Source organism: Diabrotica undecimpunctata, chromosome 8 (assembly GCF_040954645.1).
Source record: "Diabrotica undecimpunctata isolate CICGRU chromosome 8, icDiaUnde3, whole genome shotgun sequence".
NCBI lineage: Eukaryota > Metazoa > Arthropoda > Insecta > Coleoptera > Chrysomelidae > Diabrotica > Diabrotica undecimpunctata.
The window spans coordinates 59,689,710-59,717,690 of record NC_092810.1 but is presented as its reverse complement, the minus strand read 5'-3'; the positions used below and the strand labels follow the sequence as shown (position 1 = coordinate 59,717,690).

Below are 27,981 nucleotides of genomic sequence, written 5' to 3'. Positions count from 1 at the left end.
GAATTCACGTCCAATAAATGTGAAAAATAGAACATGTTCTATTTCGTCAATTTCTTCACGAATTTATTCATGAAGTTATTCACGGCAAAATTGGATGTCAAATTGTGCTTTACACACGTCAAATTTGACCTTGAAGCGACTTCATGAATTTCTTCATGAATTTATTGTTGGTGTAAAGCCCGTATAACAGAAAACCAGAAACCAGTCTGAAAACAGAAAGTAATTAGATTATCCTGTGTTAGTTATTCTGTTATTCATAGTAGTTGAAAAGCAAAATAAAACTTGTTATAAATGAAAATACATAAAAATTAATAACGTGGTAGGTATAAATAAACAAAATAAATTAATCACAACAGAAGCAGTTGAGACATAAATTGACAATTTTCCATTTATTTGAAGGGACTGGAAATCAAACAACATTATAAAACAGTATAAATTTAATATTAAGATGGAGGGCCAGGACTTTGATTTGGGTGCAGAACAAGAACATGGACATGTACAGGTTGAATTAACAACAGCAATTAGTAGTATTCAGGATTTGGTGGACATAGGTGAGACAAATTGCAATTACCTTTTCATTGCTTCCCAATACTTTTTATTCTTTTAAATCTTTTATGCACTATTTAGATGCAATTAAACATGATATTTTCAAAAAGATTCCAAATTTGCCCAATGAAATTTAACAGTTTTTCACAAACAGTGCATAAAGGTCTGGTATAGTTTGTCACTTTATGTGATGTTTTACTGCGCATATTTTACAATATAGACAATTGATTCACTTACCTATAAAAAAAAGCAACAAGTATAGTCGCCTCATATTTCGGTGAGACTCTTTAAAAATATATTTATCTGTAATAAAAGCAGGCAATAAAAATTAAAATAAAAGTACTCTACCAGGAGTAGTTATTATCTGCAAATTTATCAATGACTGAGATGTATAATAATACAAAGTTTTAATATTCTCATCGATATTTACATTCATATTTCAGATGTGTCTGGTATTATGTTTAAAACTATGGGCAGTCACCCAGTTGAAGTTATTATCGAATTGTTGATCAGTCCATGTGGACCAAGAGCCAATGAAAACATCATATTGCTATTCAATCGCTGAAAATATCATATCATTCAAGATTAATGAGAAAATTTCAAATATTACTTGAAACAAATTACAAATTCAAGAATTTTTATTTGAGAAAGATTTGTACTTTGATGCATCATATAGTAAAGAGCAATTGTTGGAGTTTGTTTATAGTAGACAGTACCAGAAGGAATATGTTGTTGATAACTGTACTCGCAGTAATGGGCATACCGTGCTTAGACTTCCTCCTTATTATTGTACATTGAACCCAATGGAGTCAATATGGACTCAACTTGAAGGAAATATACGAAGATGAAACGTGGCTCCTAAATTTTCGTCTACTGTTCTCCACTTAATTAGAAGAGAAGTCGCAAAGATCACAGCAACCAACTGGAAAAATGCAATCAAACATATAATCGCAGTGGAAAATGACTATGTTAAATATTTACCAGCATTAACCAAATTAACTATAAATTTAGAAGATACAAGTAATACTAGTGATAACAGTGATTCTGAGTAGATTATTAAGTACTTACTTCGAACTAGGTGTTACTTGAAACCTTTATTTCTGTTGTAATTGTAGATATTCTCGTTTTGCTTATATATCTTTGAAAATAGGGTACAAAAACACTTTATGATAGAACAAAAACGTACAAAGTATTTAAGTTAAAATAGTCAAAGTTCAGGTTAGGTCATTATAAAATACCTGCTAGATATATAAAAAAGATGTTCATAAAAGTTTTAGACCTCTTACCCATTTTAAAATTATTCTTTCCTATTACAATAACTAAGTTATCAGGGATCAAATGTGCTCATAATTTTTAAAACTTATGAGCAGTTGTGTTAATAAAACGTTTGTATACTAAAATACTAAAAAATTTGTTTAATTGTATGTGATAATTACTTTTATTAACAATTTCTTATAGGTATTATTATTTTACAATAAGTTCTGTTCAGTCGAGTCAATTAGTGTTATCACTCCCTAGATATATCACAGAAGTTAGCAACACCTATATTTTTTATTTAAACTTTATAGAAAATGAAACTTTTTGGTAAATAAAAAATAAAAATATACATTTATTTAATTTAAAATTAGATTTCTACGCTACTGTTCAATAGAGTACTGGTCATTCTAATATTGTTGCCAATTGGCTTAGTATCTTACTCGCTTTTGTTCCTATAAATTTTCCAACGAAATTACGTGCCGGCTATACCAATATGGTTCACAAATACATAATGGCAAGCAGTACTAAATCAACTATCAACTTGGCAGTCAATCTGTTAATATTTTTTTTAAGAGAAAATTTGGTAGAATTGCTTAAATATAGTAGCGAATCTAGAAAGGCCTTAAAATTTGTGAGTAATAGTGTCGGAATAGTGTCCTAAGGGAATTTAACCCCCAACCCCCCCCCCCCTCCAGGGTGAGTCACTGCTAAAATAAGTTGGGGAAAAAATCTTCTTTTGAACCTTCACATTTTATAAAAATCGACAGAATTTAGAACACTCTGTATGTGGGTATAAGGAATCCTTATGAAACTATAACTATAAGTCATATAAGTCAATCATATGGTGAGGAATACACCGCTGAATAAAAAAAATTACTTATTAATTTGGATGTTACTTTTGGTACTAAAATTTGGAGAATGTGGGGTCTGTACTGTAACAAGGTGGAAACAGTTAGTTTTGAAACCAAGCTTAATAGGAATGTTCAGATAAAAAAGTTCCATAATAGTTTACGAATATAATTTATGTATAAAAAAATTCATTTTTTTTAAAAGCTTGTTGTATTTTGCTCAAATTTTACTTCAAAATATAAAACTTGCAAATAAAAAATTAAATTTGAAACGGTACACTTCATCTTCTTCAGTAATTTCTCCACTCGTTTCCATAATGTTTCTTTAAAAGACAATTTACGTCGTCTTTATTTGGGGTTTCGCTATACAATTACCTTTAGCAATAGCCTCGAGTCTTAAGCTACGCAAAGTTTGTTCTCGTTTAGTCATGCTTCGTGTAATGTCCGCAACTTTGCTTCTCCACTTACGAGTTATCTCACCTTAAACCAAAACACGGGTGACGTTTTGTACCTTCTTTCCGATAAAGTACAGTCGCTTACATGACCGTACGCCAAAAGGCAAAGACCCAGGAGCTTTTATGACTTCCTTTTTTACCGATTTCCAATAAATAGCAACTGTTACGTCATCTCCAACTTTTTATCAGTAGCAAACCTATCTATTATTTGAATATTTTCCTCAGGGCTAACGATTATCTGACACTTTCTGATTTCCTTCTCAATATTTCTAAAAACGCGATCAGGAGGGAGAAAGCTGTGCCCTGTCATTGTATGGGGCCGTGTATGGGGTCATATCAATAGCACACAATAAATCAAATAAACTATATCAAATACATCTGAACCTTTTCCAAACTCGTTCTTTGTCCATACGTAGGAAGTTATGTGTTTTTTAGTAAGTTTGGATTTCGAAGACCCTTTTACAACACAAAAATTATTAAAGTATAACTGTCGACTATAATAAGTGGATTGAAGTTTCGGTAGCGCCTGATTTTTTTGACAATAAAAGTTCAAAATCAACAGGTCATCTTTGACCTTAAGAGGGTCATAAAATGCTGTATATTTTAACTTGTGTACTCGTTTAGTTGTTATGAGAGTAACTTTTTGCTGTACATCCTTGCATACTTTTATTTGCTCGGTAAGTGAGAAGCAAGTTGAACAAATATCCACCCGTGGGCTACCAAATAATAAGTTATATTCTGTGTTAAAAATATATCTAAAGTATTGCTCTTTTACTTTAACAGTTTTGTCTTGAACAGCTGTTATGTACATTCGCCAAAGTTTCCGTACATTAAGTTCAGCTGAGAGATACTTTCGACCCATCTTATCTTCTTCTTCTTCTTTTTATATAGACATGACTCCATAGACCACATATAGACTATAGAATGTGCCTACAGTAAGTTGTTGTTCCATCGTTTTCGTGGTCTTCCTACTGATCGCCTTCCTATTGGGGAACCGTCTCTTGCCGTCTTTACTACTCTATTTGTTGTCATTCGGCTTATATAATCGTTCCATTCTACTCTTCTATTTCTTACCCAGTTCTTGATGTTCTCCACCTTGCATCTACGTCGTATATCTGTACTGCTAGTTCTGTCCCATAGTGTCTTACCATAAATTTTTCAATTAAGTGTTTTCATCTCTGCTGTTTCTAACATCCTTTTTGTCCTCTCTGTGTCAGGTCTTGTTTCTGCCGCGTATGTCATTATTGGTCTGATGACTGTTTTGTAAATTCTGCCTTTCGTTTCTTTCCCGATATTTTTATTTCTTCATATTGTTTCATTTAGGCAGCCTGCGGCTCTGTTTGCTCTATTCACTTGATCTTCCACTTCGGTTTCGAGCTTTCCGTAGCTAGATAATGTGATGCCTAGATATTTAAACTCCATCACTTGTACTCATCTTATTTGTACAATGTGTTTCGCTACACTCCAAGCTATTCATATTTATTGACGTTTCAATTTCCACTTCCAATTGTTCTCAAAATACAAACATTAGTAAATTAAACAAATTTTTTTTTGTTGGTGAAAAATTCTTCTAATCAATTAATTTTATCTGACTCATTAATATTCACAATTGAGACATACATTATATATTTTAAAGTAGACGACTTTAAAATGATATTGCCAATATTGTTGGTTGCATTCCTGGGACGACTTTACTTGTAAGATAGTTCATTCGATTACATGAAATCAACTTTAAGTTGAGAATATAATGTCGGAATAGTATTATGAGGTTTTATTCCTGTTTTTTCCCTTATAATTTACTATGGAATCACTAACGGGAGATTTTTACTGTTACGTGGCATGTGTTTGTCTTTTTAAAGACGAATTACATGCTATGATTTTTTCTGACGGATATTCTCAAGTTAAAGTTGATTTCATGTAATCGAATGAACTATCTCACAAGTCGTCCCAGGAACGCAACTCAACAATATCATTTTAAAGTCGTCTACTTTAAAATGTATAATGTATATCTGAATTGTCAATATAAATGAGTCTGATAAAATTAAATTATTAGAAGAATTTTTCACCTAGTTTGCAAAATACGGCGGAGAATGTTAGTTTTGGGATAACAACGCGATTTTTATTCATTAATTTGTACAAGGGACTAATAGTTCTGCTCTGTCAAACTTTGAAAAATTGTGTGTTTCAACGTGGAGAATACGAAACAACTAAAAATGCATTTTTGATAAAAAGTGGAGAATATGACTTTTGCATCTATACCCTTCACTTTTCCTTCCTGTTAGTGGTGACTCACCCTGTATACATTACATATACGTTACATTATATCTTTTCTTGGTTAGTTGCCTGTAGTTCAATTGAACTGCATACAAACCATTCGCGGATATTGCGTAGTCATGAGATTTTAAGTATTCCTACGCTTCTTTTGCCTTTGATTTTGCATTTGGTTACATTATATACAAATATTTAAACTCTAGTTTTTATTTTAGGATTTCTTCAGACGGAGTTGGAAGTGGAAAACAAAACAGTTGGAAGTTCATTTCATCAAATACAAAGTCAAAAATATTTTAAAAAAGAAAAATTGTGGCAATGTGAAGTTTGTTCTAAACAGTTTTCTACCGTTCCTAGTTTAAAAAGGCATATGTTATTGCATACTGGTGAGAAAAAACAATACAGATGTGAAATTTGTTCCGACATACTTTCTAGCAGTTATACTTTGAAACGTCATATGCAATTCCATACTGGTGAGAAACCTTATGAATGTGAAATATGTTCAAAAGGCTTTTTGGACAAGCACGATTTAAAACGTCATATGCATGTACACACAGAAAGGCCACTTGCAAAATGTGAAATTTGTTCAAGGCAGTTTAGATCTGTGAATTATTTAAGGTTACATTTACAATCACATAAGATTAGAGAGAAACCATATAAATGTGAAATCTGTTCGAAACAGTTAATGAATAAGGGCCATTTAACGCTTCATATGCGCGCCCATAATAATGACTACGCATGTGATATTTGTTCAAAAAAGTTTACTCGTAAGTATGCTTTAACGTGCCATATGCTATCGCATGCTGAAAAGAAATTGTTCAAATGTTATGTATGTTTGAAGGAGTTTAAACAACGTATTGGCTTAAAATATCATATGCGAGCTCATACTGGCGAGACTTATAAATGTAAACTGTGCTCTAAACAGTTTCGAACGAGGCATTTGCTAAGCGTCCACAGGCAATTGCATACTGGAAAGAAACCAACGTGTGAAATATGTAAAAAAGAGTTTGTCACCAATTCTGGTTTAAAATATCATCTAGTAGTGCACAGTGGACAAAAACCTTACAAATGTAAAACATGCGGAAAAGAATTTACTCACAGATCTTCTTTTAGAAATCATACTAAATTTCACAGTGGACAAAAACCTTTCAAATGTGTAATTTGTAATAAAGAATATACACTGAAAGGTAGTTTACATCAACACATGCGATCACATTGTGCTGATAGACATTTTAAATGTGAATTTTGTAGAAAAACATTTGCTCGAAAGCTCGCTTTTAGACAACATTTACAATTACATACTGGAAAAAAACCTTACCAATGTGAAATTTGCAGCAAAGAATTTACTCTCGAGTTTAATTTAAAACGCCATATACAATTGCACGCTGTTAAGAAATGTGAAATTTGTGAAATAGAATTTGATAGGACAGATGCTTATAAACGTCATATAAAATTACATACTCAGTTGAATAATTTAGAACAACAGCTAGAACTTAATGCTGTTCATAAATCTTTCAAATGCGAAATTTGTCAAAAAGAATTTGCTCTGGAGAGTACTTTACAACAACATACACAACTGCATGTTACTGATAAACCTTTCAAATGCGAAATTTGTCAAAAAGAATTTTCTCTGGAGAGTACTTTACAACAACATACACAACTGCATGCTGCTGATAAACCTTTCAAATGTAAAATTTGTAGAAAAGAATTTACAGAAAAAAATTCTTTAATTCGTCATAGACAATTACATTCTAAACAAAAACCTTACGAATGTAAAATTTGTCGAAAAAAATTTATCCTAAGTATTGCTTTAAGAGATCATATAAAATTGCATACTGGCGTAAAACCGTACAAATGTGAAGTTTGTTCAAAAAAATTTACTCAGAGGAGTTCTTTAAGACTTCATATGCGATTGCATACTGATGATAAACCTTACAAATGTGAAATTTGTTCGCGGATGTTTAGTTGGAAGACTAATTTTAGGAATCATCTGGATTTGCATGCTATAGAGAAATTACGCGAATGTGATAGGTGCGGCAATAAGTTTACTAATGGTCCAGGGAAATAAGTATTTCTCAGGACTTCGCAATAGCCAGGTATTTGGTGAGTTTTCAGTTAATATATACCTATAGCAAGAAACCCTATACAAATTACAAAGGGTCGGCAACTAATTTTGGGTGGAGTCTAGTCATATTTTAAAATAGGTTTGGGGAGGTCCAGGAAAAAAATTCTTGAAACGTCGTTATTCGCCTCCATTGATTGAATCAAATTAACGCGTAGAATTTGATTCTCTTGACGGAGGAGTATCTCGAAGTTTTGCTAAAGGCACTCGTATGGTTTGCTAGCTCATTTTAATTTTCACTCACAACACAGTGATTGACATACAAAAAACAGGTGTAAATTTTTAAAATCAATGTGAAAAATTACACTTGTGTTCTTGAGCCAGTTTTTTAAAATTAGATTCACGCTGAGAGCAGCTAATGCGACTAGTGTCCTCAAGGTGAGCGTCTATCAATAATCAATATTTGAGGTGCGATCAATCAAAATGCCATAAATCCGTTGAGTTAAAAAATTCAAAATCAGATGTTATTTTAAAGAACAAGGGTAGTATATTATTATATGTAAATAGGAATTTTGAATTTAAAATATGTTTCATGATAAGTAAAAAAAAGAGTGGGTTTATACCGATACGAATGTTTTTAAAAACATATATGTGTGGTACAGGTCCTAGAAAGCATTAAATAATAATAAACTAAGCAGTATGAGACAATATATGGTATTTTAAAAAAGTTACAAAAGTAAAAACTATTTTCACATTATATATTGTAGTATTTTTATTAATCTAATTTATTGTCTTTATTTATTATCAAAGATTCTACATTTATAACACTTACAAGTTTATTAAAGTCTTTATTACGATATTCACTAATTTATTTCATAATATTTATTTATATTTATTTCCGGCTTACAATTTAAACTCGATATTCAAAACTAGAACTAGAACTCACTGTTTTCAACAAAATTCCCTCCTTAAATATAACATACAGTTAATCGAGAATCCCTTCGAATTCGGACGGCGACCCTCTCGAAAAGTCAGGTTGGCAAACAGGTTTTTCAGCCGAGCGCCGAACTTACTAGAATAGAATAGAATTAGAAATAATATGTTTACAGTATGAGTCATCGTAACATTGCCCCCCTCTTAAAAGATGGTTCCTCCTGGAAGCTTGTCGGGACTGGAACTGGAACGGTATGCTGGTATCTTAAACTGGACCCTCTTTTACAACTTCCAGTTGTATGAAAATGACAAGGGACGGTCTTCTCTCCTCACCAGTAACTATGCGGATTGCAACAGACTAACACCTGCACTTCGGTGTCTTTAAAGATCTCCTCCACCATATTTCGGATAACCCTCCAATCTAATTGGCGGCTCTCCAATTTTGGCATGGCTAACTTTTGCACGTCGGACTCTAGTACGTGCTCTCTCAATTGAATTAAGGCTTCCCATACATCTCGGTAGGTAGGTTGATCACGGGCAGTGTCTTTTGTTACCAGGTAGAAAAGCTAACGTGATGCATCTTGAAGTTTCAATACTTTCCCGGGAGCTCGCACTTGGCACTGAAGTTCTGCAACTAGACCGAACTTCCTTCGAAAGATGGATGCCATCCCTAGTGCGTCTTTGATACTGGCCGGGATGGTAAGGGCCAGTGAGTAGTCATCGGGAAGCGCGAGTAGATCTTGCCTTTCTTCAGTGGTAACACCATGTCGTGTTTTACCGGTACCTCCATAGGCACCCATGAATTCCTCAAACGTGAGGTCAGACACATCTTGGACTTGGTTTACATCCACTTCTTCATCTACGTCGTGGTCACCTTCGAAATACGCCAGCCGGTTATGATGTACTATCATCGGCTTTCCCCTCGGAATCTTGCTTATTTGGTAGATGACATCATTGATCTTCTCCATAATGAGGTATGGACCTTCCCAAAACTGCTGCAACTTGGGGGAACAACCTTTTCGCTTCTTGGGATTGTAGCGTCAGACTGTGTCATTCTTCTTAAAGCACCCCTTTTCGGCTTGCGTATCGTACCGTTTCTTCATTCGGTCGCCAGCGATCTGAAGGTGGGAACGGACCAACTCGTGTACGTCGTCCATTCTTCTTTGTAGTTCGATCACATAATCTTCACCTGCTACATCTTCTCCAGGTCGACACCCCAACTCTAGATCACAAGGTAGTCGCATCTCGCGTCCGAATAGGACTCTGGCTGGTGTCTGGCCTGTTGATTCGTTAACAGCAGATCTGTAGTCTATTGTGAAGAACGGAAGATATTGGTCCCAGTCTCGCTGATGATCAGAAACCATCTTTGTCAAATACTTGCCAACTGTCGTATTCATCCGTTCTACCATACCATCCGATTGCGAATGATACGCTGTAGTTATTGTTTTCTTCATGCCTAATCTATCACACATTCCTTGGAATACATCGCTTTCGAAGTTCCTTACTTGGTCACTATGGATCTCCAAAGGCACTCCAAATCGGCTGATATATTCTTGGATCAACTTATCTGCAATGCTGCGGCCTTCTGGTCTGGAAGTGCGTAAATCTTGACCCACTTAGTAAAGTAATCCATTACTACAAACATGTACTTGACTCCATCTTCACTTTCTGGAAATGGCCCAGCAATATTCAAAACTATTCTTTCAAACGGGCTTTGAAAATTATATTGTCTCATAGGAGCTCTCCTTTTTCGGTAAGGCCCGTTACTCGTAGCACAAATAGTACATTTCTTACACCAGTCTTTTATGTCGTCGGAACTGTTCATCCAATAAAACCGTTCCCGAATTAGCTGAAGGGTTTTCTTTACACCAAAATGCCCTCCTGACGGACTGTCGTGTAACTGACGAAGTACTTCGGCTATTCTGCTCTTTGGGATCACCAACTGTCTTCTGTTCTTTGAACCGTCATCATTTTCCAGTACTCGTTTGAGCAAGCTATCTTCCATGATAAATGAGTCCCACTGGGTCTTAACTACTGAGCATAGGTTTGATATTTCTTGCCAAGGTGGTCAACGGTTTTCCTCTTTCCATTTTCGAATTTTCTGTATAACTGGATCTCTCTCTTGTTCTTCCCTTATCTTAGTAGGCGTCCAATCGTCATTGACCATCGTTGTTCTTAGCACTCCTGCTTCCTTGGATTCCGTTTTTGTTGCAGTGGGAACACTCTGCTGGGCATACGTGAATACGTGAACCTTTTCCAAACTCCAAAAATTACGCGAACAAAATAGGTCACTGTGTTGTATACCGGTGAATTATTATTGGCAGACTCATTAGTAAGCTAAATTGTTCAGACACATTTTTATTTTGCCAGCTCTTCACAGCTATGAACACTTCTAACTTTTCAGCGAGAGTCAAAGTTTTCAGTTTACGTTTCACAGCACTCATGTTTTAACAATTTTATTTGTAAACTGTTGTACATGATGTGTAATTGATGTGTATTGCTTTAGAACCAAACTACTTCTGACGATTTTTCAATCGACAACAAATAACTTGCTTCGCTAAAGTTAAAGTGAAATCAAAAATAATAAAATTAAACACCTCATACCAAGCAAGCAAGCATGTGTTAACGTGAGTCATAAATCTATTGTATACTCCGAAATTGTTTTCCAAAAAACAATAACGTACTTACCTTGTCGGCAATTTTTTAAAGTTGGTAACGTATTTTTCTTCGGACTATATAGGTAATAATTTTCATGTAATCAAGTTATAAAATAAATCATTGCTATATGCGACATACAGAGGTTCCATTTAATTTTTCGAGTTACAGAGGGAGAATATGTACTAAATTTGTTTGCAGGGACTCACTGATTATTTCGACTAATAGAGGTTTGAGATTTCGAGTAATGGAGGTTTTGGGGCTTGAAGGGAAGGTGACAAAACATTTTTTTTTAGTTTTGGAAGTTTTCGACTCGACGGAAGACTCATCGAGGTTCCACTTTAAGAGGTTCTACCGTACATATATACATTTTTAATGGTAATAAAAAATCGCATTTTCGCTCTAAAGTGTTAATAATTGACAAACAACGCCGCCATTTCTGCTGAAAACGTATAGGTGGGTGTTCTTACTATAGGTATATATTAACGGAAAAACTTGTCCTGGTTATTGCAAAGTTCTGTAAACGGTTAAATTTTGTTTATTCCATGGAGTATAAATCGATACACCAGTTCCAAAGTGTCAAAAGTTAGAAATCATTAGTTACGAGAAAACAGGGAAATTCTATTCTCCATTATGTTTGTGCCAGATAATTTTATTATTTTGTTAATATAATAACAATCGACATATTTTATTAATGTTTCAAGGGATACAAGCTAAACTACGGTGTTATTAAAAAAGAAATATATGCATATATAATAAGTAATTTGAAGGTATTTGTCTAGTTGTTACACTTTGGAACTAAAGATTTTTCATATTTCATTGAAACTTCAAATAGGTATGGTTCTAATAAATATAGAACCATACAAAAAAAAATGTAAGGTTCTATATTTATTAAATATACTACAAAACTTTAATTTATTAATCTAATATGTTTTATTCGTCTACCGTTGTGGAGGCTACAGGAAGGCCGTGATAAAAATCCTAATATACTCTTGGGATCGACCCAGAATTGCACAAGGAAATCAGGTCTTTTTTCTTGAAAGGTGAAATACCTGATGGATGGCTATAAGCAGGGTTTAGCTTAATATCTGCTCGCTGTCCTCTGGTTCTCCGATCAACATTTATACTTTTGAATGCTTTCTCTCTCAAAAAATGTTTTTTTGTATACAATTGTGTAGGGAGCTGATTTTTCTACTTGAACAATATGCACATCACTCCATTTAATTGTTTCTCCGCTGTTCTTTTTGGTATAGTTATCTGTGTCTTTAACCAAAGCTTTAATATCCATGAAATCTCGAAATTCGTTAGTATAGTAGGGTTTTCCATTTTTCTTTGCCAAATTTATTATAGGTGTTAGTTGTGAGCCACATACATTGGTCCTCCTTTCAGAGCACGTTTTTTTCACATTCTATAAGAGCATGCATTGCATCGCCCTCGTTCTGGGTGTGCTAACACAAAAAACTTATGATTAATGCTTTCAATATGTGTATTTAGTACAATGTACGAGTATGCGATAGGTGGCCCTATCCACCCAAGGCTGCATACTCTCTCCGATGCTTTTTAATTTATATGTTGAAAATATATTTGCGGAAGCATTAGAAGACACGGAATTAGGCATTAAAGTGAACGGCATACCAATTAGCAACCTACGCTATGCGGACGACACAGTGATTATAACTGATAATTTGGAAGATCAGCAGTTATTACTTGATAGGGTGAATAGCATAGGTAAAAAATATGGCCTCAAAATAAACATTTTGAAAACGAAATATATGGTCATTAGCAGAAACCCTCCAGAAAACCCGATAACATGCATAAAACGATCGCATAAAACGCGTGAAAACTTTTAAATACCTTGGCACCACAATCAATAACCAATCGGATCCACAACAAGAGATAAAAACCCGAATACAAATGGCAAGACAAGCTTTTGTGAAATTCAGACCGCTCCTATGTAATCAAAACCTAAATTTCGAAATACGCTACAGAATGGTCAAGTGCTACATATGGTCCATCTTGCTTTATGGCATGGAAACGTGGACTTTGAAAAAAACATCTATCAACAAACTTGAAGCATTTGAAATGTGGTCATTGAGAAGAATGATGCGCATACCTTGGGTGGATAGAGTTCAAAACGATGACGTCCTTAAGAGAGCCGGCGTGGAAAGAGAACTCTTTGAATTAATTAAAAAACGCAAGATTGGTTACCTTGGGCACATATTAAGAGAAGCAAAATATGAAATACCACAGTTAATCCTACAAGGGAAGATCGAAGGTAGGAGAGGAGCCGGCCGCAAACAATTATCCTGGTTAAGGAATATTAAAGAATGGACAGGAATACACAATACAGGCGAGCTGTGTCACGCCGCCAAGAACAGAATTCTAGTAATGAGATAGTCGCCTACGCACTTTGGTGTATGGCATGTTAAGAAGAAGAAAAACGAGTAAAGAGCCCATCTAAACTTATTTTTATTTTGCCCAGGGCAATTATTTTTCGTTAACACATCTACGACCTACTCATTCGTGCCATAAATATTGCCAATATCCTTGTTTATTATTTATATCGTAAATTGTGAAGTTATAACAGGCAAGCATTCTTTTATAAAAAAAATAACTCCGTTTGGAACAACTTGAACTGCTTGCAAGTCAAAACAACATACTACAAATGACGAAGAAGATATTTTTAAATTATTTTTTTTCTCATCGACTTGGTTCTTTTCATTAATTTATCAAAGCTTTCCTGGTTTTTCAGCTCTTCATTGGAAAGATTTTTAAAATATTCACAGAAACAACATGCATCTATTTTTACTGAAAAAACGAAATATTATACTCAGTATTGAAAATATTTTCATATAAATGCTTTTTAATAGGGTGAAATTTATTTTCTGTACACTGCTTCAAATACAATCGATACATTTCAGATATGTAGGTTCAAGTCCCCCTGTAAATATGTTCTTTGTGTGCGTACTCGGCAGTAATGAGATTATATTCCAGGGAAAGAATCTATGTGCCTTCTTGCAAAATTCTTCTATCCTTGGGCGCCCAGCCTTTTCATTACCACCTCTTCGGTCATTTTCTATAAAACCTGTATTTGTAATCTTATTTAAAGCTGTATTACTAACTCTGTTGTTTATATTCAATGTATTTTTGAAATAAGTCTTACATACTGTAATTTCATTTTTATGTAAATTGAAATAGTATCGATAAATGCACGTCCTTATACTTCCAGGCTGCTTTGTAGAATATTTAGGCCTGATAGGTTTAAGATTTTTAACTAAGAAGACCAGTTGTCTGTTGATGTCTGATAAAGACTAATAACTTGTGTGAATCTGTTGCCTCTCTTCGTCAGTTATTTTTGTCGGACATTTTAGTCTGCATTTCGCAGTGCAATATCCTTGCACTTTACGGGCTGGAATCTCTTTCCCAGCAGAATTTGTAAAAGCTTACCCAGAATTGCGCATATATTTTTTATATTCTTAGTCCACTTTTAAGTCTGGCGAAGTCGCTTTTTAGTCCTGTTTGAAGTACTGCTACTACTGCTATCAGGTGCTAGTTCATTATTTACGCCAGGAGCTGCTGCATCCCCTATGCTAGCCGTAGGAACACGTAACTTTTGCCATTTAGTAGTATCTGGTATTATGTCAGATGATATATCAGAGGATTCTGGAATGAATATTTCATCAGATCCATAAATTCCAGAAACATTCTGATTAACTGAGTGGTCGATGGTTGTAAAATAGCTTTTCCTTCATTTCCAGCATTATTTTTGTGTAATACATTTTCATTCTGAAATAGAATAAATAAAAAGTTAGGTTAAGTAGCTTTTAATCATGTACTTGACTATTCACCTCTTTTATCAGTTGAATAGGGTGCATAGAAATCGACCCACTTTAAACTTTTGACTTACACTATATTTTTTTGAGAAACTAATTACTCGCTTTAAAAAAAGGGATATAAAGTTTGAAAGATAATTTAATACGCTTTAATATGTATTAATTAACCCATAAACCTAGAAAGGTGTTTATTTGAAGTTTATAACGATAACGATAATAAGACATTTATTTTTGCAACTCAAATTGCATATTTTTCGTTTTTCATAATTAATTTGTGTTTAAGTTTGTGTAAGTTTAATGGATATTACATCAGAGAAAGCCGCCTAAGTTATTGCATTAATGGAAAATGGACTGAGCCAGCGAGCTGTTGCTGTACAACTGGATACGATACGCGCATCGGTTCGAAGATTTCTATGCACGCAAGTTTAATATTTGAAATATAACCAGTTCCTAATTTAATTACCTTCATAACCTTGTTCCTTTATTTCCTGCATCACTTTTTTGTAATACATTTTCAATCTGAATTAGAATAAATAAAAAGTTAGGTTAAGTAGCTTTTAATATTGTAGTTGACTTATCACCTCTTTTATAAATTAAATTAACATTTGAAATATAACTATTCTCTAAATTAATTATCTTCGTAACCTTTTTTAACTTGTAGAATCCTTCATTTTGGCAAGCTAATTGTATAATACACTCAGATCTTGTTAAAAAATCACGTTTTTGATCCATTTTAGTCAAAATGTTTAAAATACTCAAAATTATGCAGTCTAAGCAATGAAAAGAAATCAGTTACAAAATGAAACAACTCGAATTGTTATACTTTGGAATTAAAATAAGTATCATTTTATGACAAAAAATATGTGTGACATCTTCACAGAACGTTATTATGGAGTTGTTACCCTTTGGAACTCATAAACATTGGTTATTGAAGCATTTCCCAAAACTTTACTTGAAATCACGAAAATCAGATTTATTACTTTTTGGAACTGGTGTATCGATTTAATGTATTAGTTTACTGTATCATTTCACAATGCACAGTCTAGTGTTGGGAACCATCGAATAATTACAAAATGAATGAATTTTACTATCGAATTAATTTATTCTAATACATGTATTCCTTACTAATTTAATTCTTTAGTAGGTCTGGCTATTAGAGAAATAATTAATAATTTTGTTTGGTTTAAAATCAGTTTATATCATTATATTTAGAAAAAAAATGCTTCGATTTGTGAGTAAAACTTCCGGAGTATAGAAATTTTTCACAAAGTGATCTGATAAAAATGTATTTTGTGAGTGGATAAAAACCACTCAGTATTCTGGCAATACGTCTAATTTGCGTGAACATCTAAAAAGAAAGCATCCAGAGAGTGCCGGAGTTTCCAACGAGACACACAAATACATAATAATTTCCAGAAAAACATACAGGTGGACATAATGCAAAAGTGTTAAGGTCAATGTTTAAAGAATGGAACATTGACAAAAAAGTCGTAGCTCTGGTTAGTGTTAATGGTGCTAAGATAAAAAACGCAATAACAAACCATTTAAAACTACGCCATCGTGCGTGTATTGTACATATTAAATACAAGTTAATACATCAACAACTTGGTTTACCTCTGCTTAAAGTAAAGCAGGAAGTTTCTACCAGATGGAATTATACATTATGCATGATTTAAGGATTGTTACTGATGAAATAGTTAGGTGTCTGCTTCCAATAATTGTGTCGCTGATAATAGAACAAGTGATGGAGTTTAAATATCTAGGGCATCACATTATCTAGCTACGGAAAGCTCGAAACGGAAGTGGAATATCAAGTGAATAGAGCAAACAGAGTCGCAGAAAACACTTTCATCTCTGCAGAAAAATTGATGGCAGACACTATAGGACAGACTTAGAAGTAAAGATATACGACGTAGATGCAAGGTGGAGATCATCAAGGACTGGGTAAGAATTAGAATAGTAGAAAAGAACGATCGTATAAGCCGAATGACATCAAATAGAGTAGTAAAAACGGCAAGAGAAGGTTCCACAGTAGGAAGACGATCAGTAGGAAGTCCACGTAAACGATGGAACGACAACTTACTCGAAGCACATTGAAAAACAGACACAGTCATTGTCTACATAAAAAAAATAAGAAGATGTAAAGACTAGATGTTAATTTTTAGAATATATTAGATATTAATCTCAATATTGTATTGAAAATCGTATTTTCCTGTTTTTTTTTTAGATTTTTTTTAATAGGTGTAAAGTCAATTTATACACTCGCGATCATAAAATCCGGGTCATCTTAAAAAGTTCAAGTTTCGTAAATATTTTTGCCTCTGGTGCAGTAATAACCTTTTTTTTGGCTAATGTATTTTTTATTTGTCGTCAATGTTTGTTTTGAAAGAAAAAAAATGGTTTTTTATTGTCTTTATTAAAAAAAAAAACAGAAAACAAATCAAATTGTTGATAAAACAGACATACGAAAAAAAAAATGGAAAATACAGAACGTGGTAAAAAATCAGTGAAATTTCAATGACCAATATCATGTATTGCCTCCCCTTGCTCTAATAACCTCTTGAAGACGACGGGGCATACTCTCAATTTTTCTCCGGATTACATGTTGTGGTATGTTATTCCACTCTCTCACTAACAGATCCTTAAGCTCCTGTGCGTTGTTAGGAGGAGGTGTATGGATTTGAATACGTTTTTTCAAATCGTCCCAGAGATGATCTATGGGATTCAGGTCCGGAGACCTAGCTGGCCAGGATACCCTCGTAATTCCAACTTCGTCCAAGTATTACATACTGATCCTGGCAACGTGCGGTCGCACGTTGTCCTGCATAAAAACGGCGTTTTCTCCAAGCCCTGTCATGTTGGGCATATCATGTTCTTCCGAAATCTCCGTAATGTACCTTCGTGCAGTTAGGGACCCATTTTCGATGAAGGGTAATTCTGTGTGGAAGTCGGAAGATATACCTCCCCAAGCCATGACCGAGCCTCCACCGAATGGCATTCTTGGAGCAATGCAAGCTTGTGAAAATCCTTCACCGGTTCTCCTCCAAACTCTTACACGTCCATCGGATCCAGTTAGGCAGAAACGGGATTCATCTGAGAATAACACTTTGCTACAATCGTTAATTCCCCAATACGCGTATTGTCGAGCAAAAGCTAGTCGTGCAACTCGAGCTACCCGGCGAAGTGGCGGTCCTCTAGCCATTACCCGAGAAGATAATCAAGAAGAACGAAGTCTTCTTCTGACTGTTGCAACACTAAAATTGCGATTTCGTACTTCCTCTAGACGATTTTGATGCATAACCGCAGTTGAGGTCCGGTTTCGTAAAGCCTGAAACACAAGGAAACGGTCATCTAGTGCCTTGGTCGTTCTTCTTCGTCCAGAGCCAGGTCGCCTGGTTAGCAAACTTGCCTCCTGAAAGCGTTGACGCACTCGTTGAACCGTAGAAAGGCTTACGCCAACAGTTCTTGCGACTTGCCGTTGAGTGTAACCGTCTTCCACAAGTGCAACAATTTGTGCCGTTTCAACAACAGTCAAAAGCATTTTTGTCAAAAAATAAACACTAATAATGGCACTAATAAACACTTATGGTGGCAGTAATAAACGTTTGTCCGTTGCATTTGAACAGAAAGTCGAAGTACAAACAAGACATTTAAAACAAGCGGAGTTACAGGTAGCGTTCATTTTGGGAAGTGTGTACTTTACCGCGAAATCGGCACTATTGGAATTCTTTGTTACAAAGGAAACCGCAACAATTCTCAGAAACATGCATTAGTTTGTATTTGTGTTATTATTATTTACGATAAAGCTTGTTAAAAATGAAATATAGGTGATTTTCAAGGTGACTCGGATTTTATGATCGCGAGTGTATATTTTACCTAAACACAACTAATATTGTGTTTTTATTGTTTACTTGGTCAGACCAAATAAAGTGCGTTACCGGATACTCTCTGGCTGAGGCAGCACACCGCGCCCAGGAGAGAGAAGAATGGATAGCAATCATTCGTCAAATACCATAACGTCACCACATCATTACGAAGGATAAATGATAGTAGAGGAGGATTGTTTACTTCTACTACTAGATTTCTTAAATCAAGCGTTTAAATTTTTAATTCCTTTTCTGTAACATGAATAAATTCAACTAATTAAATTCCCCCATATGTTTTTACTAAAAGTATTCATTCCACTTAAAACAATTATTATTCAACAAATTCAACAAAAATTATTCCATCGAATTATTCGATAGTTCCCAATACTTACATTCTGGAGAGAATGCAATCTGATTAGGGAATTATACTTTTAAAATGCCATACACAATTATGTGTTCCATACTGTCCCATAAAATTAAAAATACTGTACAAAAAAAATTGTCCCAAAAACTAAACTAAAAGCAAACTAAAATCAAAAAAGTGATTAATAGGTTTCGTTTGCATATAATCCCCATATGTGATGCATTAAAGCTTCAAATTCTGAATATGAGAATTTTATAGTATTTCTTATGTTAATTACAATAATAATAAAATCATTTTTTTCTTGAATAGTTGCGATAATTTGATTAGTTTGATAGATACCATTTCTTAGGTTACTTACCATAATTGTAGTGTATAAGAGTTTAATAAATAATTTTTGAAACTGTTTTTACATATATTATATAACTTTCCTTTGTATAACTCATTTGCACCCAGCCCGAGATCGGGTCAGTTCATTAATTGAATTCACTATAAGTGGCTATTTGGAGTCATACCATGGTATACAGAACTAACGTTTATTAGTAACCTCAAATAATATGTATACTAGAGAAGTAAAGAGTCGGGATTAAAAATCCATAATTGATTATATACTAGTGGAAAGCAATGATAGAAGAAAAGTAATGGATACAAAAGTACACGAAGGACTCGAAATAGGCAGCGACCATTACATGGTAGTAACAAAGATACGAGAAGAAATAAAAAAGAAGAAAAAGACTAGTACAGAAAAGAAAAAATTATTTATAAAAGAGACGATAAAAACGTATAAGCTAAGAAATAATGAAATGGCAAAAATATATATTTTTTTCGTCTTTTATGAGGAGGGTTGGTCCAAATGTTCGAAACATACTAGCCTCGGTTATGCAGGATTCCTTCATCGTGGCCACGATGGTATCTGAGACCGCGCGCAAGGGGACACCATTGCCGTTAATGCCAGAGACCTACCTGCTAAAAAAACATCCTCAACGGTGGATTACCGGCCGGATCGCCTTGATTGGGACGCAAAATCGCAACGGCATTCACGCTTTCTAGCACTTTCTTACTACGACTTAATTCTTCTTTTCCCCTGTGCATGTTCAATCTCGCCCCTTCTCATTTTGCCTTATCTTCTTGTTTGCTCCTGGACACCCTGTCTCCCTTCGGGTCTCATTTCTTGTTCCTTTCTCTTGAACGTTCTCCTCACATATCTCTGAACTGCTCTCCACCGATTTGACGAACTAAGCATCTCCTCCACCAGTTCGGTGACTGCACCCTACTTCCTAGCTCTCTCTCAATCAGGCTTCTCTCATTTAATATGAGATAAACAACCTATGGAACAACTACATGGACCTGCTACTGGATGCAGCTAAGGAAGTATGCGGAAAAAGTAAAAAAGACTCGACAAAGAAACAGACAGCATGGTGGTCCAAAGAAATAAAAAAAAAATCGGTTGCCTGTAAAGTCGGTTTTACGGGCGAAAATTTTACGTGACAACGTCTTTTTCTCGGTAGAATATTTATTGATATGAATATTATTAAATTGCACAATAGGAACAAGGAATTGAATTAAGAATTGCACAAATTTTAACTATAGAAATATATTTTGTTTCTAGAGTCTAACTATAGACTAAAACATTGTACATGTAAACTTAAACTTAACTAATTTCTATTTGAGTGATTTTGTTGAGGATAGGACGATGATAGGAGAAATATGAAATGAAAGGAAGTGTTTCTGCTGTAATGTGTCTTGAACGCCAAGAACGCTCGAGAAAGACAGAGACACAAGCACGGAAGCACGCACCGATTCAACGCGCCTAATTCTCTAGTGCTGAGCGCGCAGCGGACCGATCATGTTTGAGTGGGAGAGAGACGCAAGGCATTCGCCGGTCCGGCGGGCCTCTCTCTCGTTCGGTGACTCACTGTAACAGACGTGAGCGGGCGTTACACTTTTTCATGAATGACTCCGAGCCACAACCTAATTTAAGACGTTGTCACGTCAAAAGCAAGTAAAAGTGAAGAAAAATGTATTCAAACAATATCTGAAAGACAAAACAAATGAGAAGTACAATAAATATAAAAATGAACGAAAAAAGGTAAAAATATTGATAACAGTAGTAAAGAGGGACAATTAGGAAAAGTTCGGAGAGAAAATGGAAGAAGCTAGCAAACGTAACCAAAAGCTATTCTACAGAACCCTGAGGAGTGAAGACGATAAGAACAAAAAAACATAAAATATAGAGCATTAAAAATAAAAATGAAGAATTAATAATAGAAACAAAAGAAATAGTTAAAAGATGGAAACAACACTTCGAAGAACTGGAAGCATTCCTTTACATAGAAAAAGCCTTCGATTAAAAACGAAGACATAAACCATGAAAAATATTAAGACATCAGGACATCATGGACACTTATGGACACCACGTTACTAAGAATGATACAAAAAATATACAATGAGAACAACAATGCCGTAATTAGTAATAATACAACATCAGAAACGTTTACAATCAATGGAGGCTTAAGACAGGGAGGAGCACTTAGTCCAACACTATTTATAATATTTATGGACGAAATTATTAAGACACTTGCAACAAGCATTAAAAAACTGAATGTAGGGTTTAGAAATTTGCAAAGAGTAGAAATCTCAGAAGGATTTGCTGAAGATTTGGTGCTAATTGCAAAAACTGAAAGAACTTCAGAATAATTTGGAAATATGGAAAGGAGTACTGAAAACAAAATGAAAATAAATGTCAACAAAACAAAAGTTATGCAGATAGGAGAAACAAGAAAAGAACTTATATAGAAATTGAAAGAACAAATTAAACAATATACTTGAGAGTAATAATAGAAGAAACAGGATGTCTAAAAGCAAAAATCAATAGCAGAGTAGAGAAAACGCTACAAGTATATCATACAATGGCTTAACTCTTGCTATTTTGACGACACTGGTCTCCCCTATTCTGCTTATGTGGTTATCTCATTGTTTTTTTTTTTTTCTATTTAGTGTCCATTCGTTTATACACTGTATGTTACATTTTCTTCTATCTTCACTTCTCTTTCGATCTCGTAGCGCATTGCCTATAATTCTTCTCAGTACTCTCATCTCTGCCGTTTCCAGTAGCCTTTGTGTTGTGGCTGTGTCGGGTCTTGTTTCTGAGGCATATGCCATTATTGGTCTTACACTGGCTTTATAAATTCTTGACTTCATCTCAGTGTTAATATGTCTGTTTCGCCATATAGTGTTATTAAGGCGTTCCTTGACCTCTTATGAAGCGCCATATTTCCTTTTGCAGACCGTATCAACCATTTCTTTCGAAAAGCGTTCCCAGTGATCATTATTTATTTTTCTTACAAGTGCATGTGTTTCGTTTCTAATTGTCTTGTAATTATGGTATGGCTCTTGTGTTTTGGTTAACATGTAGGACATTTTGTTCAGTGGTCATTGGTCTTACACTGGCTTTATAAATTCTTGATTTCATCTCTGTGTCTATTTCACCATATAGTGTTATTAAGGCATCCTGCCAGTCTATTTGCTTATTGTACTTGATCTCTCACTTCTTTGTCCAGGTCTCCATAGCTGGACAGTGTAATTCCAAGGTACTTTATTTCCATTATTTGTTTAATACTGATGCCAGTAATTTCTATTTTACATCTGGTTGGTTCTTTGCTGATTACTATTTTAGTTTTCTGAGATGAGATTGTCATATTAAATTCTTTTGTTCTTATATTAAATCTGTGTACCAGTCTTTGCAGACTATCTTCATCTTGGGCTATTAATATTGTATCGTCTGCGTAACAAAGTATTTTTACTTCTTTGTTTCCCATTGTGTATCCTCTTCCTTTGTTAACGCTTTTGATGATTTCATCTATGTTTAAATTAATGAGCATAAGGTTCAATGAGTCTTATTCCGCTGGCTATTTCTATAGGTTTTGTAAATTGTCCATCTATTCTGACTACTATTTTGTTGTTTTGGTAGATGTTTTCAATAGTTTTTATAATATTTAGGGCAACTTCTCCATTATACAGAAGATGGATCCATTAAGTTAATAAGTTAAGTTATATCGGACAACCGCGCAGAAAATGGAATGACAATCTTCCATAGAGGTATTAATGCCAATAAACAAGCAGAATTGTTTATAAAGACGAAGAAGAAGAAGAAATAATGAAAACAGAAACAGTTCCAGTAGGACATAAAAGAATCCTTTAGTCAAACCTGGACAGTTAAGCATGGAAATGTGGAACAACTGCAAAGAGGTTTTGAAATTAGCAGTCGAAAGCACATTGGGATTATTCCGAAGCCAAGAGAGAAATGACTGGTTCGACCATGAGTGCAAAAAAATAACAGATGAGAAGAACGATATGTAGGACCATGCAACAACGAAGAACTGGGACAATAATATATAGGTACAAAAACGTAAGGCGGGTTCTCCCTCAAACGCATACACCAAAAAAAGAAAAGAGAATCAGAAAACGACATATTAGATCGGCTCAAAGGCTATACGAGTCAAGGAGAAACAAGAAAGTTATATCACCAAATAAACATTAGAAAAGAATTCAAGCCGATAAATCAATATCTGTAATGATAAGTATGTCAACGTGCTTACCACCAACGGATATCCTGTAACGATGAGTAAGACACTTCGAGAGTTGCTGGAAGGGGAACTTACTAACAACATAGAACTGAAGTAACGAAAAGAGGAATTTGTGGAACCCCTGAGAGCAAGTGAAAATATCTATAGAAAAACTGCAAGTCTCCAGGCAGGGATGGTATACCAGCAATTATTAAAACTTATTGATGAAGATGTTATGAATGTAATGGTGGAACTCTTTAATCTAATATCTGACTGCAACAATCCCCAAACAATGACCGCAATCGACCTTTGTAGCATTACCCAAAAAGTCAAGTGCAACAACCTGCTCAGATCACAGAACAATAGCTTCAATGAGTCACACACCTACATCATTTTTAAAAATAATATACATCAGAATTGTTAGAACTCTTTAACATGAAATTAGTGACATACAATTTGGTTTTAGAAATGGTATGGGCACAAGAGATGCTTTGTTAGGCTTGAATGTAATGGCCCAGAGATGCATGGACATAAATCCGGACTTATACTCATGTTTTATAGGCATATGCTTAATGCTTATGAATACAAGATTTTGGAAAGGCATTTGATAAGGTTCAACATAAAAAGCTTGTAGATAATTTATATTAAAAAGTAAAAATCTTGATAGGACATATGATGAGAGGCCAAACATGCTACTTATTATGAATGGTTTGAATGCAGTGTGCAGAACTATTTAGAGCGGCAGCAAATAGGATCGGCTTAGCCATGATGATAAAAATTCAGAAAGACTCGTCAACCCCACTTGAAATACATAGGGGATTAAGGCAGGGAGCAGCGCTGATGCTATGATGTCAACGTGGACATAACAAGAAATAGGGCGAGAACCACGGAAATCCTAACCAAGCTGGTAGTAGCAACAGAAATAATGGGATTAAATATAAATTAAAATAAAACCAACCTACCAGTATATGGGAATGAAGTTGGTACTCACAATTTTAACTAGTTTTTATTATTTAATGAAGGTAAATTTTGGGCTACCGTTTTCAAGGCTTACAATATTTGCTTCATCACCAGTACGTTAGTCTTATATTATATTAAAAATATTAAAAACTAAAAAATATTAGATACAGAAAAGCTCTATAAACTAAGGTACTCCGGAAACCACCCTTCCCCCTCAAGGAATCCATTCACTCCAACCCCGAAATGTATAAACTTATTTATCATAAGTATATTAATGTAGCGAGATGTTATAGTTGTTATCGCAGGATATAAAATTAAAATTTTTGGACGGTACATACATGAAAACACGAATACAATTTAATAAAATTTGAACAGCTTTTTGCCTTGTGTTATGTTTTCATTTTAGGGAGGTTATGTTACCTTTTCATCATTTTAAAACTAAATTCATGCCAACTAACACAAACAAGAGAGCTGTATATTTTGACTCAGATCTAATTGTCAATGACCAAAACTTCGAAGCGATCAAAGAGCTCATAATTATATCTAGGGACGTCGGTTAACAAATAACAAATCAGGGGAAATAGAAGGGCGCATCAAAATTGCAAACAGATGTTATGGTTTATTATAGTATATTATAGTAATATATAAAGTACTTAGCTAACGAACGTACTACGCAAAATATTCGGAGCGGTCTGTGAAAACGGAATATAGAGGTGAAGCGAAATTGTCTGGAGTGGGCAGGACATGCAGTCTGGGTCCTGAAATAGAAAATGACAGATTTTAACAGAAAGCTTGAGAAGGTCATGGCTGTCCAACGACTGTGATGACAATGATAATTGAGCGTGGTTGTCTTTTTAAAGACAAATCATATGCTATTTTTCTGATCTGTTTTCTTAAGTTAAAGTTGATTTCATGTAATCGTATGAATGAAAATTTCTTGAAAGTCATCCAAGGAGTGCAACTCAAAAATATTCCCAATTTCATTTTAAAGTCATCTACTTTAAAATGTATATAGAGTATATCTTTGAAATGTCAATATGAACGACTCAGATAAACCTAAATTATTAAAAGAATTTTTTTATTACCCAGTAACAAGACAAAATTTATTTAATTTGTATTTTAAGAACGATTTCAGAAATGAAAATCGAAACGATAAAATAAACATATTTTAGACTAACATTGTGTTTAATTTCCAATAAAAATAGTAAATGAATTGAACTGCCTCAAGAAAGAAGCTTTTTAACTTGAAGTCTGAACTGTTTAAGTCCATTCCAAGGTTAATTTCCGGATCTGTATCTCTGAAACTAGCCTCACATATGATATTCCGCTCCCTTATTCGAGCTTTTGACCAACAATATGGTCAATTCTATTCAATTCATAGTAGCCGAAGAAACGAAACACTAAGCCTACAAATTTTTCGCAGTAAAACGAATCGCTGTGAAACTTCCTGCATTCCAACAGGAAAATAGCCAGGAATGTTTGTGAATAAAATTTATGGTGTTAAAATGAAAATTGCATTTTGTGCATAAGAAAAATGTATTTCCAAAGTGCAAAGGAAATGAAAAATTTGCAACTTATATAATATCGAGAGGAATCAGTTTAATTTTGTTACTCGTGGGTTTTTCGAGGTCGCTGAATACGAATATAGTAAAGACGATGGTTCTCGAGCTATCTGGTGCCTAGGGTGGACCTCTTTTCCTGAAGTTTTATGTGTTTTTTATTCGAAATCAGTCGAAGGTCCTTACTTGTAGGTTTTCTAGATCGCTAAACACGAATATTATGACGGCGATGATCCTCGAGCTACCTTGTGCCCAGTGTTAACCTCGTCTTCTGAAGTTTTATGTGATTTTCATTCGACATCAGTCAAAAGTCGTTACTCGGGTTTTTTTGGGGTTGCTGAACACGATTAACACGACGGGAATGGGCAATGATCTCTAAGGTATCTGCCTAGCGTAGATTTCGTCTCCTGAAGTTTTATGTTAATTTATTATTTAAGAGTTTTATGAAAGTGTGGTATGAAATAAGGGTTAAAATATGATTTTTAGAAGGAAAATACAAAATAAGTATTTTTTTTACTAAGTGAAAAAAGATGATTAACAAATAATTGTATCTTTCTAATTTATTTCTTCCTCTTCCTCTTTTGTATTAGATACCTAATTGATTTTCTTTATAGTGTAATTTACATTTAAATAATTATTTTATTTTAATTTCTTTATTAATTCCTTAACCTTCAGTTTCTTTTTTTACTATTTTTTCTTTAAAAAAATAGTTGGCGCCCTCTCTCTTTCTGTCCGATAAACTAAATATTCTGTTCTATTTTGACAGAAGAGCTAATTTCATCATAGCCATATGTTCTATGGCATCTGTGCTATACTTCATTGTAGTCACAACTTTTGTCTTAAGTCCCCACTATTTCAGTCAATCAGCTTTTCTAACGTGGTGGGATATTTCTTTGTGTGTAGTTTAAATTTATAAAAAAAGGAAATATGAAATAAGGTTAATTTTATGGTCTGCAGAAATCTGTTTGGAGCGAGTACTTTTATTGTAACATATATTTTATAATTCTGACAATATTTTCCTCACTTCTTCCAAAGCCACGTTTTCGATTTTGTGCATGTAGGAATCTTACAAAATCCTTTGGCTAATGCTACTTCTAAAGCTATTATTGTCAAGTTTATTGAAAATCAAGTTTTTCTAATTTTTGGTGTACCACAGATCTTTGCAGTTGACAATGGAGAACAATTTGTTTCCAAAGATTTTAAAACTTTAAAAAATACAAGGTTAAAAAAATTTGGTACAATGCTAAATACTTCCCTTAGATTAATCTTACTAAATGAGTTAATAAACCGATTGTTACTGCAATTAGGTCTTTTATTCGGGATAATCATAAAGATTGGGACAAGGAGATTTTTAAAATAGCCCAAGCTATTTGTCTAGCTAAACATAAAGTGACACAATTTTTTCCTTCACTTTTAACGTTTGCTAGAAATGTTCCTGATAGTTCATTCTTTGGTGCTATTAAAGAAACATCTAATAATATTGTTAATATTAACACTAAATTGTTTGATCCCAAGCCTTTAGAGAATATTTCTCCTATCTATAATGAAGTCCTTACTTACTTAATCCGTGGCGTTACAACCCTTCGTGGGTTTTAGCCGACTTGACAACATGCCTCCACTGTTTTCTGTCTTAAGCAACCTCCATCCAATTCTCCACGCCCATAGTGCTTAGGTCTCCTGCGATATTATCTCGCCACCGGAGACGAGGGCGTCCGCGTGGTCTCCGTCCAGTTGGGACTTCCTCCCACACCAGTCTTACTGTTCGTTCGTCAGAATGTCTTCTGAGATGTCCTGCCCATTGGAATCTTCTGGA

At 34.3% G+C, this 27,981-nt stretch overlaps 1 protein-coding gene across 1 annotated transcript; it reads left to right on the top strand.

Annotated features, from left to right (window-relative positions):
* Positions 1-179: 179 nt before the first annotated feature.
* On the top strand, positions 180-19,492 carry LOC140447606 (uncharacterized). Its single transcript, XM_072540356.1, has 3 exons — positions 180-319; positions 400-551; positions 5,593-19,492. Exons 2-3 carry the CDS (start codon positions 449-451, stop codon positions 7,440-7,442), a joined length of 1,953 nt encoding a protein of 650 aa, XP_072396457.1. The 5' UTR covers positions 180-319; positions 400-448; the 3' UTR covers positions 7,443-19,492.
* The last annotated feature ends 8,489 nt before the right edge of the window (positions 19,493-27,981 follow it).